The 22,217-nt window shown below is 43.7% G+C and overlaps 1 protein-coding gene across 2 annotated transcripts in view; it reads left to right on the top strand.

The window, feature by feature from the left end:
* The window catches only part of VSIG10 (V-set and immunoglobulin domain containing 10), a 30,391-nt gene that overhangs the window by 1,689 nt on the left and 6,485 nt on the right, over window positions 1-22,217 (top strand). For both annotated transcript variants that reach the window (XR_013992534.1, XM_081037768.1), the window contains exons 2-5: window positions 2,922-3,203; window positions 11,710-12,012; window positions 13,705-13,965; window positions 20,391-20,684. Coding sequence is in view for 1 of the 2 variants with exons in the window: in XM_081037768.1 (XP_080893894.1) it covers window positions 2,922-3,203; window positions 11,710-12,012; window positions 13,705-13,965; window positions 20,391-20,684 (1,140 nt within the window). In the remaining variant the exon portion in view is untranslated. The remainder of the gene's footprint in view (window positions 1-2,921; window positions 3,204-11,709; window positions 12,013-13,704; window positions 13,966-20,390; window positions 20,685-22,217) is intronic.

Below are 22,217 nucleotides of genomic sequence, written 5' to 3'. Positions count from 1 at the left end.
GAAGTTCCCTTCTCCCCAACTATTGGCAGTGTTTACTGCGCTGTGGACACCAGGGGCCTGGGGACATCAGGCCCTGGATTGAAGTCATCCTACTAGAATGAACCAGCTTTCAGGCTGGCTACAGCTCGCCACACAGAAACACTTTCTCCACTGACACATGCCCAGTTATTTTGATGTCCAGGCCAAGTTCACCTTCGGGTACCGTGCCAGGGTAGTTTGCACGGTAGCTTGCAGGGTAGCTTGATGTATTTTTGTTGTTCGTTTTTCAAGTTGGGAGTTGTCTTGTAAAAAAAAAATATATTGTCTTTTTCCTGTTGCTTAACTCCATACAATGTTTATGCCTCCACTGTCATCTCTGATTGTAAACCCTGGGTCATTCTTGGGGAAAAGTTGCTAGGATGCAAAAAACAAAGGTTTGGGTACAATCCCAACTTTGTAAATGATAATGTGAGGGCAGCCTTAGAAAATGGTCATTTATATTGCTTCCTCTTTTGTTCCATATTCTGAATTTAAGGTTGGAGGACATCAGGGGACCCTCTGGCCAGCATGTGGATGGCTTTTAGTAACACAATCTACTACTATGTTTTATTGTCTCACCCTGTCTGGTTGGGAGACCAGAGGCAATCTCTGTGACCTAGAGTATTGAAAACCTGAATGGTCATCCCAGCCCTCCCAGTGACTCACATGGGACCATAGTAAATTATTTAAGCTTTCTGAACCTCAATTTTCTCAACTGTGAAAGGAGGGGTTATAGGACCACCAGGCATGGAACCGGGCCACCTTCAGGAACTATCCTTTCTGTGTCCGAGTCACAGACGTCACTCATCAATGACTGTAGTCCTCACACTGAGCCAGGACTCAGCCTGCCTCATCTTTAACCCAGACCACAGGGCTGCCACAGCTAAATAATCTCCAAGGTCACCTTCACCTTGTTAGTTTAAAAGAATGGAGTGAGCAAAGCCAGGACGAGAAGTGAAGTGCCTTCAAAATGGGTTCATCTGTGATTATGTCATTCTATTCCATGGAGGCGGAGGCAATGTTAGCTCAAGTTCCAAGACTAAAGTTTCACCAGGGCTTTTCCAAGCTCATTTATTGCTTTGCCAAGGAGCCATGGAAGGGGCAGGTCTGCAGGTGTCATGAACACACGCTGCATTTGTAATTGTACAGTTCATCTTCTCTCCTCAGTGGGGATTGCCACTGAGAACTTGGGATCCCAGACATGTTGTTTAAAAATAATTCTCACCTGTTTCTCTCTCTCTCTCTCTCTCTCTTTCTCTCTCTCTCTCTCTCTCTCTCTCTCTCTCTCTCTCTCTCTTTCTCCCCCCTTCTTCTGCCTCCCCACTTCCCACTCTGGTTCAAGCCGTTGTTTCTCAGTCTAGTTGTGTAGGACGCAGCTCCCTGGCCCATGCAGTGGGTCGGCCGCTCACAGCAACTCCCGGCAGCTCTCGCTGGCTGCCGGCCACTCACGCTGGCTTCCGGCCGCTCACATGGCTGCAGGCCACCGGCCGCTCCTGGCAGCGCACGGTATAGCCCACGGCAGTTCAAGCCAACCTCCGGCTGTTCACAGCAGCCCAGCTCCAGGAAGAGCATTGTTCACAATCTTAGCTGTAGAGCTAAGCCCCCTGGCCCATGTAGGAATTGAACCGGAGACCTTGGCGTTAGGAGCATGGTGCTCCAACCACCTGAGCCACCGAGCTGGCCCCACCTGTTTTTTTTTAAATGATTGTTCAGAAGCATTTCTTGCTGTTTTTTGGAATCTTTAGCATTAGATGACATTCTCTGCCTTCCAGAAAGTGGCTTAGATTTTTTTTCCTATCTTGTCCTGGCTTTTGGGTATGGTATGGCCAAAATGGGGAGACAATAGGAACATCCTGGGTCTCCAGTTTGGCTTCACATCTTTCAGATGGCGTCCCTTCTAACCAGACAAAAGGCTAAATACAGATAACTCTTACTCTTTATTTCATAAATGGGGAGGATTCCCAGAGACAGGTGGCAGGTTTTTCTTAAGTAACTCTTTTGAGATATAATTCACATACCATAAAATTCACCCTTTAAAAGTGTACAATTCAGTAGTTTTTAATATATTCATAAGATTGTGCAACCATCAGCACTAATTCCAGAACACTTTCATCACCCCAAAAAGAAGCCCTATTCTTATTAGCAGTCACTCCCCACTATTCCCTTCCCTCCCACTACTCCACTTCCTCCAGACCTAAACTGCTAATTACTTTCTATTTCCAAAGACTTGTCTGTATTGGACATTCAGATAAACGGAATCACATAATATATGGTCTTTTATGACTGCCTTCTTTCCCTTAGAATGCTTTCAAGACTCATCCATGTTGTAGCAAGTAGTTCATTCCTTTTTATGAACAAATAATATTTCAATTGTATGGACATTCCACATTTTATTTATCCATCTATCAGTTGATGGGCATTTGGGTTGTTTCTACCTTTTGGCTATTATGAATAATGCTGCTATGAGTATGCATGTACAAGTTTTGTGTAATATGTTTTCATTTCTCTTGGGTACATCTGAGAGTAGAATTACTGAGTCATATGGTACATTTAACCTTGCAAGAAAATGCCAGACTGTTTTCCAAAGTAGCTGCACCATTTGAAAATCCTACCAACCATGCATAAGGGTTCCACTTTCTCTACAGCTTTGCCAACATGTGTTATTTTCCTTGATTTTAGCCATTCTTGTGCGTATGAATTGGCAGGTATCTTATTCTGGGTTTGTCTGTGATTAATGTCAAGTACTGGCCAGTGGTCCTGACAAGGTGGGGGGCTCTGTGTGTTATTGCATCTTAAAAACATACATCTGATTTTTTTTTAATCCTAATTTGGAGGGACTGTGCAAAAGGGAGATTGTTCAGAGATCAAGAAAGGTAGTAACAGCCTGACTTTTCCTTGTACAGGATTGGAGGCTGTCGTCATTGGAGAAGTGCACGAGGACATTACTCTGCACTGTGGCAACATCTCAGGACAGAGGGGTCTAGTAACCTGGTACCGGAATGACTCGGAGCCTGTCTTCCTCCTGTCCTCCAATTCCAGCCTCCCGCCAGCCAAGCCGCGCTTCTCCCTGGAGAATGCCAGCTCCCTGCACATCGAGGCACTGAGCCTGCAGGATGAGGGGAACTACACCTGCTGGGAGGTCTTGAATAAGACTCGGTGGTTCCGAGTGTGGCTGCAGGTGGCCAGTAAGTGGGGGGTAAGAGGGGTGGGGGGAGGGCTGGCTGGGGAGGTGCTCAGAGCCTTGGACCGGAGGGATGCTTTGGTATTGATGGCCTGGGTTTCATTCTGGGCTCTGCCACCTGCAAGCTGAGTGACCTCTCACACCTGTATTTCCTCATCTGTAAAATAGGGATTAAAAAATATTCTTGCCTCATAGAATTGCTGTGAGGAATGTGTACTAACTTATCTATGTAAAGTGCCATAAATGGCTCCTGGCATAATAGTTAGCTATTACTTTTAGCTTGTTGTTAATATCATTTGGTATTAATATAATTTATTATGCAACAAAGTCAGAGTATAACTTAATAGAGTCAGACTGCCTAAGTTTCAATTCTAAGGCTGTCACTTAGTTCTGTATCATTTTGAGTAAGTCATTTAATATCCCTGAGCTTCAGTTTTTCTTATTTCTTGAATGAGGATAATAACATTAATACCAGGTATGTGCTCTCATGCCATAGTGCTGAGTACAGGGCTTGGCATGAGTTACAATTACTAGTGTGCGTTCCAAAAAGTCTAGTACATGAATTTATATGGAAAACTATAGCTCTCAGACCATATCCAGTCTGCTATTTTTGTATGGCCTGCACGTTACAAATATTTTTTTTAACATTTTTACATTGTTGAAAAAATCAAAAGAAGAAAAATATTTGTGACATATGAAAATTATCAGAAATTCAAATTTCAGTGTCCATAAATAAGGTTTTATTGTAACATGGCCATACTTGTCCATTTACATATTATCTCTGATCGCCTTTGGTGCTACAATGGCAGAGGTGAGTGGTTATTGACACATATTGTATAGCCCGCAAAGCCTAAAATATTTAGTCTCTGTCCCTTTACAAAAAGTTTGCTAGTCACTGGTGTAGAGGGACATCCACATTCTATATCCAGGATGTGTGGTTTAGTAGAAATATTCATGTGATCACTTTGCTGCCCCTTAGTTTCCTCCTTTATAAAATAAAGAATTTACTCATTCCTTTATTCAATGTATATTTATTGAGAGCCTAATGCCAGGCATGGTTCTGGGAATGGGGCTACAGGCGTGAACAGGACAGACAAGGGCCCCACCCTCTTGGAGCTGATATCCCTGTGGGAGACGACAGACAAGAAGCAAACAAACGCATCAGGCAGTATCAGAGTGACAACTGCTATGCAGAGAATTGAGATGGGATGATGTGATTTTCCGAAACCCTTTAAATTAGGAGGTCAGAGGGGAGTTTTTGGAGGGATTGACATTTAAGCAGAATGATAAGGAGGAGCCAGTCATACAAAGATAAGAAAGAATGTGATCCAGGCAGAAATTCAACTAGTGTGATGGGTTGAGCATGATGCGTGCTCAGATGAGGAGAAGGCTGGAATGGTGGGATCCCAGTGTGTGAGAGGGCAGGCTGTGCAAGATGTGGGGGGCAGGGCCAGACCACGTGGAGCTGGGTAGAACTGGTGATGTGGGTTGAACTATGTCCCCCAGAAAGATATGTTAAAGTCCTAACCCCTGGTACGTATGAATGTAACCTTATTTAGAAATAGGGTCTTTGTAGATGTAATCAAGTTAAGATGAGGTCATTAGAGTGGGCCCTAATTAAAATTGACTGGCATAAGAAGAGGAAAGTGCATGAGAAGGCAGAGACACAGGGAGAATGTCACCTAATGACAGAGGCAGAGAGAGATTGGATTGATACAGCTTCAAGCAAAGGAATGCCAAGGATTGACGCCCAATATCAGAAGCTAGGGAAGAGGCAAGGAAGGATTCTCTTTTAGAATCTTCGGAGGGAGTATGGCCGTCCTGACACCTTGATTTTGAACTTCCGGCCTCCAGAAGTGTGAGAGAATCAATTTCTGTTGTTTTAAGCCATCTAGTTTATGGTACTTTGTTAAGGCAGCGCAGGAAATGAATACACCTGGTAAGGAATTTGTATTTTATTCTAGGTGCAGGAGAGACTTCTGGAGCTTTAACTAAGCAGGGTGTAGTGTTATTTGGATTACACATGGAAAATGTATGTGTGCGGTCTTGAGAAGGACTGATAAAAAAAAAATAAACACAAGGAAGCCAATGAGAGGTACAAGATGCTGGTTGCCAGATACCGGGTGGCAGCAGGGGCGTTGGTGAAAATGGACAAGTTCAGAAACTATTTTGGAGGTGGAGCAGAAAGACTTGCTGGTTGATTGGAAGTATAGGATGAAAGAAAGAGGCTTCAAAGACATGTCTAGATTTCTGGACGGTCTCTAAGGTTTTTCACCAACTCAAGGCTTAGGGAATTTGTGAGCACTCAGGGAATTTGTGTGTCTGGAGGTGCCATAGATGAATTGCTGAGTGGCCAGGAATGAATGTGGGTATATCAAAAAATGTCACCCATCTTGGCCCAGCTCTGTTTAGTTCCCACTGGGGGCCCATGCGCAAGTGCTGGTAGGCCTTTCTCACTCCAGCTGCTACGCAGTCATTGATAATTACTTCACGTCAGTCTTATCAATAAATATCTTCTCTTTTGACCACAGAAGACTAAGCTGGCATTGCAACTTTTTTTTTAATCATTACTTTCTCCAGTTTATGATGCCTTTATCTGACACTGATTTTATTAATCATTGGCTAAATTTATTAGAGGATGGATTAGTTTCGTTATTGCCCTGTATGAAGAGAAATGCAAGGCCTTTTTATGATGAAAATGAACTTACATTTAAAAAAATATCACTAAACTCAAATGGCACTTTGGGCTCCTTGAGTTACTGTGGTATGATTCGTGTTATGGAAACTTCTTCATTTGGAAGCATAGGGGGCCCCTGACTGGTGTAGGGCTTGTTTGGGAACATAGGACACAGACTGTCTTAGTCAGTTTGACTTGCTATAACAAAAATAGCATAGACTGGGGGGCTTCAACGACAAACTTATTTCTCATAGTTCTAGAGGCTGGGAATTCCAAGATCAAGGTCCCAGACAATCCAGTGTCTGGTTTGCATTGTACCCTGACATGGTAAAGCTCAAAGAGAGAGGAAGAAAACTCTCTGGGGTCTCTTCTTATACGGGGCACTAGTCCCATTCATGAGGGCTCCACCCTCATGACCTAATCACCTCCCAAAGGCCCCTATCTCCAAATACCATCACATTGGGGATTAGGTTCCAACATAGGAATTTTGTGGGGGAGACATTCAGTCCCTAGCACAGATGTCCTCTGTTTCACATTCACAAGAACCATCTGGAATCTCAGGCCTTTATCCCATTCCAGGAGAACCCCGGACAGACACCAGACCCTTTCAGGGCATCAGGCAGCCCCTTCCTGCTCCTCAGACAGTGACTGAAGGCATCTCAGATTGGAACTCAGCCTTCATTTCTGCACAGAAGATTTGGGGGTATGGATTAGGGTTGATCCAACCACTGTTTCTGGGAGAGCGGTGGTATTACAAAGTGGTTGAGAGCATATACTCTGAGGTCCAGCTGCCGGGTTCAAATCCAGGTCCTGTTAGCTGTTGTCATTGTGACCTTGGGGAAGTCACTTCAACTTTCAACCTTAATTTTTTGTTATCTGTGAGACCAGAGGTAATGATGGAACCTAGGCATGTATTCACTGCACGTACTCATGAGATAAATCTGTTTGGCCCTCAGGACAGAGCTAGCCACATAGTATGCAGTTTTACCTTGATCAAATAGTTAAGCAGGCTACGTGATTCCTGTAGGAAAAATTTATCTCAAGTTCCCAGCAATCAGTTAACATCTGGGCTTTTCAAATAGGATTTTTGTGGGTCAGGGACTCTGTGTGCCCAGATCTTGCTTTTCCTGTCTTTACCTTGATATGGTTGATAACTTAGTCTCTTTAAGAGAACAGTTTGGAAACATTCTAACATGGCCTTGGAAGTGAGGAAAAAATAGTTTAAGATGTGACAATTTGTTGTGAAGTAAGGAAAAAATAGTTTCAGATGTGACAAGTTGTTGTCTGTAAGTGATTTTGAATGTGTGACTGGACAGAGATACTGTAGAAACACAAAGCTGGCTGTCTGAAGCCGGGTAACTTCTCCCTCCTTCCCACTTGGATCTCTGCTTACTGATCAGTAGGCATTTGGTGCCTCTGCCTTGTAGGGAGTCCGGTTTTCTATAGGCCTGGGGTGATTCAACATGCTTTGAATGGGCACCACAATGTGATTTTGTCATTCTTCTCAGGACAAAAAGACTGCACCGATACTTGTGAATTTAATGGTGCCTTTGAAGAGTCTTGCCATCAGGATTGGGACTGCTGTTCCTGAGAGTACAGAAATCCCTTAGTCCAGAGCAGTTCAGGGCTGCTGTGGCTGTTTGTTTCACAGACTTAGCCATCCTCTCCTGCCTCCAAATTGGGGCTGGTATAAGGTTAGAACAGCTGTGTGTTGACCTGCAGCAAAGCTGGAGGGATAGGGAAGGTAGCATACACCTCAACACATTCCAGTAGACTTTGTACTTCTTTCATGATACTATCTCTTACGCACTGGGGAGCTGAGTGATCTCTCTAGAGATTAGCCCATGAAAGACTGCAGTCAGATTTCATGGTACATGATGCCAGACTCTCTGGGTCTATTTTTCTCAGGCCAAGCAAGTTTGGAGGGAGCCCTGGAGCCGGTGGGCACATGGTCAGTGAGGAAACTGCTTAGCATCAACCTCCAAGAGCCCCTTCAGATTCAGTTGGGGTTTGAAGGATGGGGCTACTCCTGGCTAGCCAGTGATGTGACTTCCAGGGAATCTCAGGCAGGTCCCATGGTCCCCTGACTAACCGGGCCCATACGATTTACACTCATTCTCTGTTGGTGGTGGTGACACTGCCTCCTCACAACGTAAGGTCCTAAGGAAAGGGACTGTTGGGAACCCTGAAGAAAGATTGTTGGCCCCCATTGAAAGAGGGATGATCCTTGCCCAGAGATTGATATAAATTTGAATCTTGCTAAACTCCTCTGAAGCAGAGATAAGCGCTTATAACAGGCTGAAGACCTCTGGGTTCCAACTTTTTACACAGGACCCGTCGTCACGAGGGAGATTGGAAGGCAATGGGTTCTCGCATTTGCATCTATGTTCAGCCTCTAAAAGTGGTATCAAAACAAGTGTCAATAAGGATCGTATCCTACTGTAGAACTAAATAGGCCCACTGAATAGCAGAGACTACCTGGCCTATTCTTAGGTCATTTTAAAATCAAAATGCTGGTGAGAGTAAATGTCTAAAGACATTGGTGAGGAACCCAAGACACTGAGATGGGGATCTCCCTTTTTGTGAATCTCTGAGCTGTAAATTAACCCTTTGAGACCCTTGACTGGCCAACCCATAGTTATGAGGGAAGGAAAGTAGTGAATTCTTATATCAAGAATGACAGCAGAGGAGAAGAAGGCAGTAGCAGTGGTGGGTTGTTCTACAGCAGGAATCAGACATTTTCTGTAGAGAGCCAGATGGTAAATACAGAGGGTACCCAAAAAATGTATACACATTTTAAGAAAGGAAAAAACTGTATTAAAATTAGGCTGATGGTAACCACTTTGAACACCTCTTATAATTGCAGAAGTCAAACGGGACTTGTATTCATCTTTTGTTATCAGTATTTATTGTGTATTACAATTTTAATAAAGTCTTTTCCTTTCTTAAAATGTGTATACATTTTTTTGGCACCCTCTGTGTTTTAGACTTTATGGACCAATGAATAAAATTGAGGGAATTATATAAGTACTTACATAACAAAAAAGACAACCAATTGCCACATATTTCTTATTGACAAAATTCAAAATATAATAATAGAGGTTTTTTGTTTGTTTTTGTAGTGCAGGCCTACTGATGAGAAGAATAGAATTCTTTTTTGGGGGGATAACATTTCTCTTATTTGGGGTTCAAAGTTAGTGTTCTCTCTCATCAAATTGAGAATGTTCATCTGTAAAAAAGCATTCTTAGTCTGTGGGCCGTACAAAAACAGTTTGCCGGTGCCAGTTCCAGAATCAATCTAGAAGTATATCTCTGATTGTAATATCAGATAACATTTGTAGAACATTGACCGCATGTCAAGTACCTGACTAAGTGTTCTGCTTATGTCGTTAGATCCTTCTATAACCCAGTGATAGAAGTTATTACTGTTCTTTTCATTTCAAAGGAGGAAAAGAAAGTGAGAGTGAGAGGGACAGGCACTTGCCCGAGGTTATCCATCTATAAGCAACAGTAGGATTTATACCCAGGTCTGTCTGAATTCAGAGTACAAGCTTGTAACCACTAGGCTAAAGCAACCAGTTAATAAAGAGTTAAGAACTGAAACTGACAATAACCAAGGCCTGGATAAGATGCTGAATCTTTATAACCACTCTCCATTTTTATATGCAGTTTTATTTTTGTTTCCTTCCCTGTCTCTCTGAGTGATTGTTACCATCACCCTGCAAGCAAAAAGGGTGGTAGTTTCTGTTAGGGAATTTCAAGAGAGTGGAGGGAGAGGCGAGAGGGAAATAAATGGGTATCTCTTTCTCTGTAATAAGTCAGAGTAGGGAAGAACTCTGGGGAATCAAGATGGTGTCAGCTTTAATTAAGAAACAGACTAAACCCAAAGGGTTTATCCGTGAGCTATAACCTTTGAACACTTAATTTAGGAGGGAAGCCCTTCAAGGTCTCTCATTTGATTTTTTTTTTTTAACCCTTCCACCTGCTTCCTTATCCATTTCCTATATTCAACCCCATTTCTTGCTGAGAATTGTGCTGGTCAAACGCCCCTCCCAGCCAGTTTCTGGGGGTCCACTGCCCATTCCAGGCCACTGTGGCCCTCCAGATCACAGCTTGGAAGACCCAGGCTGTCCAATCTATTACCTTTTCTGGTTACCTTTTCTGGTTACCAGTACTGCAGAAGCACCCTGTGTTTCACTGGGTGCCTGCCAACTGGGCACACCCTCGGACCTGCTGGTCCACATACCTAACCGACTAACCAGCACAGTGAATGGGACAGTTAAGCACCTCCTAAACCACAGTATAATTTTTCCCCCAGATCCTCTGTGGGAGGTGACATGATTCCAGCAGATGGCGGGACTGTTAGGAACCAGCCCCAACTCGACAAGCATATTGTCAAAAATATTGTTTTCGGAAGCCCCCAATTTCTAGAGTTATACAATGGTTTCAGGCATAGGTGAGATAGATGCTGTACTTTCAGGATCTCTGGGAAAGCCTTCTCTCCACCCCCCCAATAATTTTTCCCACTGGCCTATTTGTGTTCAAAATTCTACAGCCAGATTTATTCCTTTGACCTAGCACTGCCCTTCCTAGATTCTTCTTAAGAGGAAGTCCCTGGGAGAGGTAACACACTAAACAACTTTAGTATAAATAGGTGTGTCTACACCTATTTAAGACTGTACCTACAGGCTTTTCATCAAAGAAGACATAGCATCTTGGGTATACTGGGTACCAACAGTAGGAGGGCATTTCTGGGGACAAGAAAGAAGTTCACAGAGTGAGGGAACCAAGATAAGACCTCACGTTTATCAAGTGCTTTCAACATGCTAGGCATTGTTCTGAGGGCTATAGTATCCTAAGTCATTTAATCATCACCACAACCACATGAAGTAGGTTCTAGCATCACCCTCATTTCAGAGATGAGGAAATGGAGGCTAAGAGAGGTTAAGTAATCTGCCCTAAGTTACACAGCTAGTAAATGGAGTCCAGAGTTGGGAGTGAAACCAATGTTTTGTGTCTTTCATTGTGAAACTGTGCTGGGGGTTCTGTGAGAGTTCTCTCTAGAACCCACAGAACTCAGCATGTATTATGATTTATTACAGCAAAAGAACACAAAGCAAAATCAGCAAATGGAAAAAGCACGTGGGGTTAAGTCTGGGGAAAAGAAGGAGCAAGCTTCCTAGAGTCTGTTCCCAGTAGAATCACATGGACCCATTTACTTCCTTTAGCAACAAGTTGTGGCACACATGTGTAAAATGCTGTCTTCCAGGAGTCATTACAGACTCAGCACCCTGGGTTTTTATTGGGGGCTGGTCATGTAGGCATCCTTTCTGCCTAGCACATACCAAAATTCTAAGCGCTGAGAAGGAAAGCAGGTGTTCAGCATAAGCCACGCCGTCTGTAAACAGTTTAGGCACAGTGAGCCCCACTCTTACCCGTTCTGGGAATCGTGGGGACCCTCCTATAATCCAAGGTCCTAGTCACCAGACAAGGCCATCCTCACAAGCAGACCTTTCTAAGGACTGCAAACTCAGCTCTGCTCTGTTAACTCTTTCATTCACAGATATCCTTCCCACTCACCAGTGGTTTGGAAGAGGAGCAATTTACATTTTGCCTTTTCTATAAGTATTGATCTCCCTGACAAATGACACGTGATCGCTCAGGGCTAAATGAAAGTATGTGTAAGGACATTTAGCATAGCATTTGTCATAGAGTAGTCAGTATGCGATAGAGAATGTCATCCTTACTGACTGCTTCCTGATCATGTATGTGATTGTTAGAACTGGTAAGGGGCGCAAATGAACGCTCCCGCTTTTCCCTCTGTCGTGCCCAGGCGGTCCCGACCAGGTGGAAGTCAACATCTCCACCACCGGCATGCTCCCCAATGGCACCCTGTATGTAGCCAAGGGCTCCCAGGTGGACTTCACCTGCAGCAGCAGCTCCCGGCCTCCGCCCATGGTGGAGTGGTGGTTCCAGGCCCCGGACTCCAGGGCTGAGCCCTTTGGAAACAATCTGACGGTCAGCAACTTCACCCTGCTACTGATGTCACAAAACCTCCAAGGGAACTACACCTGTTTGGCCACGAACAGCCTCAGTAGGAGACATCGAAAGGTGACCACCGAGCTCCTGGTCTACTGTGCGTAAGAAGCACTCCCCTCCCCTCACATTGACCCTTTGTGAACTGCATGTTGTGCCTCTTTTGTCTACAAAGGCTTGCCATTGCACGGGTTCTAACACGCTTCTGCAGCTCCCTCGACACTCACATACACACCCAGGGCTGCATGTCAGGAAGGGAGTCACCTCTTCTAGAAGGTTGTTGCAAAGTAAGGGTACAGAAGAGTCCCTGTGAGCCACAGAGGGAAATGAATGCCTAGCTTAATGTTTTCTTTCTTTTTTTAAATTGAGGTGAAAGTACATAACATTAACCATAATAAAAAGTACAACTGAGTGGCACTTAGTACATTCACAGTGTTGTGCAACCATCACCTCTATGTAGTTCCAAAACATTTTCCTCACCCCAAATGGAAATCTCATATCCGTTAAGCAGTCACTCCCATTCCCTTTTCCTCCCCAGCCCCTGGCAGCCTCCACTCTGCCTTCTATCTCTATGCATTGGCCTGTCCTGGATGTTTCATATAAATGGAATCACACAATATGTGGACTTTTGTGTCCGGCTTCTTTCACTTAGCATCTGGTTTGCATGTTGTAGCACGTGTCAGTATTTCATTCCTTTTTATGGCTGAATAATATTCCACAATTTGTTGATTCGTTCAGGTACTTTCATACACTCTCTTCATGAACCCTGGGCCCTCTAGTTCTGTTAGGAACCAGTAGTTCATGAATCTTTATTTTCGGAATGAGGAAACAACAACCAAGTGTACCTACATACAAATGTCTCGGACAAAAACAACTGTAGACATGCAGAATGCACTCATAATCCATGCTACAGAAAGGGAGCATGAGAACAACAAATTGGTGGGCAGGATAATGACCTTTTACTAATTCATGCCTTATTCAGAGCCTGTATAAGTCTCTTGTGCTTTCTCTATCATAAATGACATTTATTGTATATGAAGTCATACATGCTTATAGTGGGAAACAGATGAGTATAGAGAAAATAATCAATTGTATGCCAACCATCATTTTGATATTTTCAATAATTTTTCTCGTAGATGCCACCTATCTGCCCATCAATATAAGATCCAAATTTATTTCTATTTATGTGTATTATATAAAAATATATACATATGTAATATATATATATAATGCACGTATATGTATATATATATTTATATTTATCTGCTCGTGGGTTATATTGGATTTATAGGTTTGTAACTTGTTAAATATTTGTGTGTTTTTAGTAATACATGTGCATAGTACAAAGAAAGTCATGTTGGGGGTACATGCCACCTGTAATTCCCTCCCCCTAAGGACCAAAACTGTCCAGTAGAACTTTCTGTGATGATGGAAATGTTCTGTTCTGTGTAGTCTAATACAGTAGCCACCCACCATACGTGCTTACCAAGCACTTGAAATGTGGGTAGTGTGATGGAAGAACTAAATTTGTTATTTTATTAATTTAAACTTCAATAGTCACATGCTGTTAGTGAGAAATGCAAAGATAAATGAGGCCCATGTCCTGAGAGATTTAACACTCAGCAGAAGAAACCTGACTGTTGTCAGACACTAATGTGTGCGAGGAGCTGTTTCAAGGTAACTACCTGGAGTTGATGTTTCTCTGATGCCCTGGTTCTGTAGTCCTTAGCGCCAGCCCAGTGGCTGGTCTTAGTCTGTGATTAAGCCCACCTTCTCCTCCGGTGTCTTGCAGTTCCCCCTCCATCAGCCCTTCAGTGCTGGGCAGAAGTATCACCAGGATCGTTCATGCTGCAGCTCACCTGTCTCTGGGATGGCGGCTACCCAGACCCTAACTTCCTGTGGACAGAAGAGCCAGGAGGTGTGATCGTGGGGAGGTCAAATTTGGGAGTGGAGATGCTGAACCGGTCCCAGCTGTCAGATGGCAAGAAGTTCAAATGTGTTGGGAGACACATAGTGGGGCCCGAGTCAGGAGCCAGCTGCGTGATACAAATCAGTGAGTCTGGCTTGCCTTGTCCTGGGGTTGGGGTCTACCCACCTTCTGGGAGAACCATGTGAAAGAAGGTCTGGGAAGGAAATCCGAGGCTGTCAGAGTTAAAACTGAATTCCTTCCCTTTCTTCCTTTCTTTTGCTTTATGTTCCTCCCTTTGAAAGTTTAAAGATGCTTAACCAAGCTTCTTGGTCCTAGTCCAAGCTGTTTTTCACTTGACAAATACTAAGTAAGCACCTGCTATGTGCCAGGCACAGTTTCGAGGTGCTAGAGATGGAGTAGTAAACAAGACAAGAAAAGTTCTTTTATTAGTTATCTCCATGATGTAACAAATTACCCCGACCATAATGGCTTATAACAACAAATCATTGATTATCTCACAATTTCTGTGGGCCAGAAATTCAGACAGGGCCGAGTGGGGATGGTTCTACAATGCCTGGGGTCTCAGCTGTAAGACTCGGCTGGCAGGGCTGAAATCATCCACTTTTAAGGTGCTCACTCACATACCTGGAAGTTGCTTCCTTTCCATGGGGGCCTCTCCAGGGCTACTTGAGGATCCTCACAACATGGCAGCTGGCTTCCCCCAGAGCAAGTGATGCAAAAGGAAGTGAGGCAGACAGGTGCTATCTTTTTTATGACCTCGCCTCCGAAGTCACTTGGCATCCCTCCCGCCACCTTCTGTTCATTCGCAGTGACTCCTTCAGTCTGGATCCACTTTCAAGGACAGTGGGGAGAATTAGGCACCACTTTTTTTTTTTTTTAAGGCACCACTTATTGTAGGGAAGAGTGTCAAAGAATTTCCGGGCATATTTTTAAAACCATTACTATTCCTCTCTCACAGAACTTAAATTCTTCTGGGTGGAGTGGAGAGGAGAAGAAGACAGAAAATACAGAAACAAGATAGGTTCCAATAGGGATAATAATTATGAGGAAAATAAAATGTATGTGTAAAAGAGAGTCTCTTACGGGAAGGGTAGCAGGCAGGTGTCTTTGTGGCAGTAATGTTTTGAGCTGAGACCTACAGGACGAGAAGGAGCTGACCAGGTAAGGATCTGTGGACCAAGTATTCATGACAGAAGTAACAGCAAAGATCCTGAGGCAGAAACATACTTGGTTTGAGGAACACATTTGAGGAACTGAGAGAAGGCCATTGTAGCCAGAGTATTCTGCTTGAGGTACCATAAGGCTAGATGGGTAGTGTGGGTTGAACTGTGTCCCCCAAAAAGATATGTTCAAGTCCTAACCCTTGGGTACCTGTGGATATGACCATATTTGGAATAAGGGTCTTTGCAGATATGATTAGATATGAGGTCGTGCTAGACTAGGGTGGGCCCTATTCCAGTGACCAGTATCCTTATGAGGAGAGGGAGATTTGGACACAGACACACAGGGAGAATGGCCTGCGGTGATAGAGGCAGATACTGGAGTGGTGCATGTCCACGCCAAAGAAGGCCAAGGATTGCTGACAACCACTAAAAGCTAAGAGAATGGCCTCGGATGGTTTCTCCCTCAGAGCCTCAGAGGGAATCCAGCCTAGGGACACCTTAATTCTGGACTTCTGACTTTCGGAACTGTGAGAGAATAAGTTTCTGTTGTTTTAAGCCACCCAGTTTGTGGAACTTCGTTACAGCAGCCCAGGAAATCAATACAATGGTTAAGCGAGGACCGGAGCATGTTGGGTTTTATCGGCTATGGTGAGATTTCCCTCACAGTTTATCAGGATTATCCTCTGAGGCACAGTGTGGAGAGCTGACATGCTGAGACATCAGCCTGGCGATAGCAGGAGGTGCGGGTTTTCCCAGGCAAGGGACTTTCAGATGGTTGACCCTTCCCTCTGACTCATTCAGCAAACATGCCCCTCGGGTCCCCTCTGTGTGGGTACTGTACCTGGCCTCGGGCAATGGAAGCGACCGAGACTCGCTTTTTACTCTAGAACAGGGATTAGCAAACGACCATGTTCCACGGGCCAAATCCAGCCCAACTGTTGTTTCACAAATTTAAAAAAATGGGATATAATTCACATAACCTAAACTTCACTATTTTAAAGGGTACGATTCAGTAGTTCTTCGTATATTTACAATGGTGTATACTGTCACCACTGTCTAAGTCCAGAACATTTCTGTCAACCCCCCACAAAAGCTCTGTACCCACGGCAGTTACTCAGTGTAGAAAGCCTGTGTGAGGGTTCTCATTTCCCAGCATTTCTCCTGATGCTGTGTTCTCATACATTTTTTTATATTCTTCCTATGTGCTAGTGAAGACAGGGCATAATTGATTTAATTTGGGTTTCTTTGATCACTAGCAGGGTTAATAATTTTCATATGCTTAGTGCCTCCCCTATATATCATCGAATTATCTGTTCCCGTTTTGACCATTTTTCTATTGGGTTGTTTGTTCATCTTTTCTTGTTATTCCATAAGAGTACTTTATACTAACCTTGTCAGTTAATTTCCTAGAACTATCATACATGTTATAGGTATTTTTTTTTCTGGCATATTTTGCTCCTAAACTACATGTATGGCATTTCTGCTAGTGATAGCAGTTTCTGATTTTGAAGGGGTCACCTCCATCCGTCTTGTTCTTTTAGGTTTCTGTGCTCAGTTCTTTTCCTGTTTCCTGGTTATTAACATGTTATGTATAACCCTCATAATAGCCTGCAAATTAGCCAGGATGACAGGTAAATTGCAGATGATGACATTCCGTGAACTTACCCAAGACCACCCAGCTTGTAAGTGACTGAGGCCTCACTTAGCCCAGGGTGGTGGTCTGAGAGTAGAGCCCTTGCCTTCCTTGGGATCACTGTCTTCTCTGGGACTTCTTTCCACACCTAATCCAGCAAATCTTCTTGTGTAGCTGTCAGGTACCCAGCACAGTGCTGGGTGCTGTAGAGGAATACAGAATCCTTGCCTTAAAACGGAGAGAGAAGACTGATAAACGTGAAATCTCACAGTATTAGTGACACGAACATGTACTGTGCACAAACGGTGTGCAAGGTGCCATGCTAAGCGTTCTCCGCACATACCTTGTTTAGTCCTCAGTCACCCTATAAACCGAGTGCTCATATTATTGTGGGAATTAGTTTCTACCACAAACTTGGTGGCTTAAAACAACAGAAATTAATTTTCTCCCGTTTCTAGAGGCCAGAAGTGTGAAATCAAGGTGGCAGCAGGGCCACACTGCCATCAAAGGCTCCAGGGGAGAATCCTCCCTGCCTTTTGCTGCGTCTGGTGGCTCCGTGATACCTTGGCTTGTGGCTGCATTCGTCAGTCCCTGCCTGTATCTTCGTGTGGTCTTCTCCTCTGTGTGTGTGTCTCTCTGTGTCCTCTCTTCTCAAAATACGCCAGTCGTTGGATTTAGGGTCCCCCCCAAATCCAGGATGATTTCATCTTGAGATTCTTAACTGATTACATCTGCAAAGACCCTGTTTCCAATTCAGGTCACATTCTGGAGTTCCAGGTGGGCATGAATTTAGGGGAGGATGCTATTCAACCTGCTACGCTCCATTTTATGAATGAAAAACAGAGGCAACGGGCTTGCCCTGATTCGCGCAACTGGAAAGCAGTACACACACTCAGAGTGGTATATAATGAGGACTCCTGAAGTGTGGTACAGACAGTAAGTCCCAGAAAGTAAATATATGATGGCCTGATGCTGAGATGGGGTGAAAACGGCAGCGGCAGCTGACAGGTTTTGTCCCCCACCACCCTTCCAATTTTATTTGCAGCTCATGCCTAAGTCATCATTCCTGTGGCCCCTAAGAGTCGGCCAATAATTTGAATCTAAATATGTGCTCAGGATTAAGAAGAAATGTTGCTAGAGAAGGATGCTGACAGGAAGTTTTCCCAATCTCAGGAGCATAGGAAGCAGGTACAAGAGCCTGGAACCTTCTTGACTCTGACATTGTCCAGTTCTCCTCCCTTCCCTCAGGTGCACTCAAGCCCAGCACTTCTCAAGCCTTAATGTGCATACAAGTCACCTAGGAGTCTGATTAAAATGCACATTCTGAGTCTCTAGGTTTGGGGTGGGCCCAAGACTCTGCGTTTCTAATCAGTGCCCGGGAAGTACCGGTGGTACTGGTTCACGGACCACACTTTGAGTAGCAAGGCCCTTGGGAGAGAGGGCGCCTCTGGATTATTTCACTTGGGAGGACTAGTAAGTCATTGACAGGTAATGTGAATGCCCACCTTAGGGAGACAGAACAGCGCAGCCCCCAAAATGATGAAAACTGATACTTTTGGGGATTCCTGTTGGCCAGATCTCTCTTTAAATGGCACGTAAGCCCCTAAACTGAAGAAACCAACTCAATTCATGATAAGCTGCAGCATTAGCCAGCCCAGTACGTAAAGACCCCAGTATGTCACCCATCTCTTGCATATCTCTGAGGGCCCCTGCATGACACACCTCCACCCCCCAACCTCTGACCCCACCTTTGCACACAGCATCCTGTTAAGCGAAACTCTGAATTTATGGGAGCCACACCAGCTGGATGGGTGACTCGGCTTTTTGAGGGGTGAATGCTGTGTTTAGCAAAAGTGTATTTATGTACATGATCTTTGTTTAGAGGCTGGGGGAAGATTGGCCAAACTGTTTTGCTTTTAATAAAGAATCTGGGGGGCATTTTGCAAACTTTGGTTTAGAGGCTCCAAAATAGAAACATACTGAGTCTTGTCACCTGCTGGCTTAGTGACCCCAAAGGAAATTTGGGTTAACCAGATAGAAGAAGGTGCAATTTAGCAACATAGGAGGGGAACCCGACAGTTGATCCAAGACGGGGTACAACGTGTGAGTGCCCTGAACAAACTTAGGTGTGGGGGATCTTTTGTTGACCTGGCCTAAAGAGAGAGGCTTTGGGCTGTTCCACTCCCCACCCCCTTACCCCTTCCCTCTTCCCAGGATGCCAGCAATGAAACCCTAGATTCTTTCTTGGAACAACTGCCAAGGAGAAGTGTGTAGTTTCACTCTCCTGGGCGGGAGCCCAACATGCCACTCTGTACCCTTCAGCTGCTGAAAATATGGACTTAATAAATCCCCCAAGATGGGTGTGCATTTTGGGAAAACGCTTCTTTTGCAAAGAAAACAAGGGGATCGCTGTGGTAACCGTACAGCTCCTTATGTCCTGCTCAGACCCCAAGACCACAGGAAAACCATGTGCATTTCTAGGACAGACCTGTGGTAGAGAGAATAATGGCTCCCCAAAGGTGTCTGTGTCCCAATCCGCGGAACATGTGACTATGTCACCTTCCACAGCAAAAGGGACTCTGCAGATATGATTAAGTTAAGGATTTTGAGATGGGAAGATTAGCCTGGATTATCCAGGTGGACCCAATATCATCACCAGAATCCTTATAAAAGGGAGGCAGGAGGGTCAGACTCAGTAGTAGGAGATATGACAACAGGTGCAAAAGGTTGGAGTGATGCAGAGAAGGGGCCACAAGCCAAGGAATGCAAGTGGTTTCAGGAAGCTCAAAAAGCAAGAAAATGGATTTCCCCCCTAGAGCCTCCAGAAGGAACCAGCTCTGCCAACACCTTGATTGAAGCCCCATAAGATCATTTTGAACTTCTGGCCTCCAGAACTGTAAAAGGATAACTCTGTGTTGTTTTAAGCCACTAAGTCTGTAGCAATTTGTTACAACAGCAACAGGAAATCAGTACTGCTACCTTATTGTCCCCTTGAACACCTTTGTCAAGTTGTACGCCGTTTTTTTCTTCATCTTTTTTTTTAAGTGTGTTTTTCCAGGACCCATCAACTCCAAGTCAAGTAGTTGCTTCAATCTAGTCATGGAGGGAGCAGCTCACAGTGGCCTATGCGAGGATCGAACCGGCAACCTTGTTTTTAAGAGCACAGCGCTCTAACCAATTGCGTTTCTAATCAGTGCCCGGGAAGTAACCGGCCGCCCCTGTATGCACATTTTTTAATATAATCAATGTTATTATACATACAAGCCTATAGCATAGAAGTAAAGAACGTGGATTACAGAAGCCCGACACTGCATTCCAATCTTATATTAACCAACTCACCCTAGTTTGCCCAATACTCTCACAGTTTTAGCATTGAAAGCTCTATGTTCCAGGAACTCCCTCAGTCTTGGGCAAACCAGGATAGTTGGGCACCCGAAATCTTAGCTGCATCATTTATTTAGTTGTGTGACTTTGAGCAAGTTACTTAACTTTCTTTGTGCCTCAGTTTCCTCATCTGCAAACTGGAAATGACAGGGTTGTTGTGAGAACTAATTGGGTTAATACATGTACCCGTGACTACCCCTTAGTAAATGCTCGATAAGTGTTAGCTTTTATTATGATGTAGGGTCAGGTGTGGTACAGAAATACCTGGAGTTGCTTCATTAGGAAAGAAATACTCTTCTTGAAACTCTCCGGCCATGGCTTAAATATCCTTAAGGATTTGTCTTTCTTCACCTTCTTCTGATCACCAGAGAGTCCCTCCATTCTCTCTGAGCCCATGAAGACTTGCCTCGTGGGGGGCAATGTGACACTCACCTGCCAAGTGACTGGCGCCTACCCCCAGGCCAAGATCCTGTGGCTGAGGAACCTCACCCGGCCTGAGACGATCCTTCAGCCCAGTAGCCGCCATCTCATCTCCGTGAGTGGCCAGAGCTCCACCCTCACCATCCGGAACTGCTCCCAGGACCTGGATGAGGGCTACTATGTCTGCCGGGCCGAGAACCCCGTGGGGGTGAGGGAAGTGGACATCTGGCTGAATGTGAAAGGTCAGTGATACAAGTAGCCCCAAAGGAGGTAGGTGGACAGCCTCAGTGGACCTGGCAGCAGCAGGAGGACAGCTTGGTGCTTCCCTACGTGTGGGTCACTGGGAGCAGGCACATCAGCTTGCCTGTGCTTTGACACCGGATGGCAAAAATTAATGTCCAGTGTCCCTACTATTTGCAGAGGGATAAAAAAATTACTTAATATCTGTAATATCCCAAAGGATATCTTTCTATCTATGAAAAATATATAAAACTGAAGTATACATTAAAATAAAAATATGTAAGTTGTGAGGCATTATAGCAGAATGAACACCCAAGAAACTATTATCCCACTTAGAAACAGAACAGTGCCGACGTTTCTAAAGTTACCGGTCGGTTTTGTGGCCAGATTTAGGTAACAACATCAAAAGTAAAAAAATAGGATACCCGCTTAGATTTGCATTTCAAAAAAAAAATAATTTTTTAGTATAAGTATGTCCTAAATATTGTACAAGGCATACTTATTCTAAAAATTTATTTGTTGTTTATATGAAAACCAAATTTAAGTGAGCATTCGATATTTTATCTACCCGTAGGTCCCTTTTCAGTCTCATCCTGGACCCCCTAGAAAAGATAACCACTATTCTGAATTGCACAGTTTTATTTTTTTTAAAATTTTACTACATATATATACATACCTAAATAATATGTTACTTTTACTTGTTTTTGAGTTTAAAAAATGGTTGTTACCATACAAATATAGTCTTTTGTGACTTGCTTTTTTCACTTCACATTTTGTTTCTAGGATTTATTCATCCCGACGTCTGTAATTATACTTTGTATCTCTTTTCCACCATATAATTTTCCATTGTGTCACTGTTACACAACTAAGTTACTGATTTTCCTGTTCATGGACGTTTGTATTGTTTCTGATTTTTTTTTATTTTCTGTGATGAACAGTGTTGCTATGAAAATATTTTACCCCAAGTCCTGTGTGTATATACATGCCGGGTCCCCCAGGCAAATATTTCTCTAGGATTGTTCAAGGAGTAAAAATGAAGGGCTACAGGTTATGTGCATTTTTCTTTTTATGAGATAACTAAATTATTTTCCAAAGTGATTGTATCAATTTCCATTGGTAATAGCAGTATATAAGAGTGTTGAGTTTTCCCACATTTTCACCTACAGGCTTTGTGATTTTTATCCATCAAATAGGTGTAAAATGGAATCTCACTTTGGTTCTAATTTGAATTTCTCTGATTACTAAGAAGGTTGAGCTTTATTTCATGTTTATTTGCTATTTGTATTTCTCCTGTGAAATTCATACCTATTGGCATCTTTTGATATTTACCCCTTATAGATATATAGTCTTTAGAAATTCCACATACCAATTCCTTGTTAGTTTTATGTGTTACAAATATCTTTGCTGAGTTCCGTTTGTCTTTTTCACTTTATGGTATCCTTTGATTAGCATTTTTCCTTTAATGTAGTTGATTTACAAATCTCTTCTTATATCATTAGCAGTTTTTATGTCTTAAAGTTATCTGTCCCACAGTC

This window comes from Rhinolophus hipposideros, assembly GCF_964194185.1.
Source record: "Rhinolophus hipposideros genome assembly, chromosome: 24".
Classification (NCBI taxonomy): domain Eukaryota; kingdom Metazoa; phylum Chordata; class Mammalia; order Chiroptera; family Rhinolophidae; genus Rhinolophus; species Rhinolophus hipposideros.
This window is presented reverse-complemented; position numbering and strand designations above follow the sequence as displayed.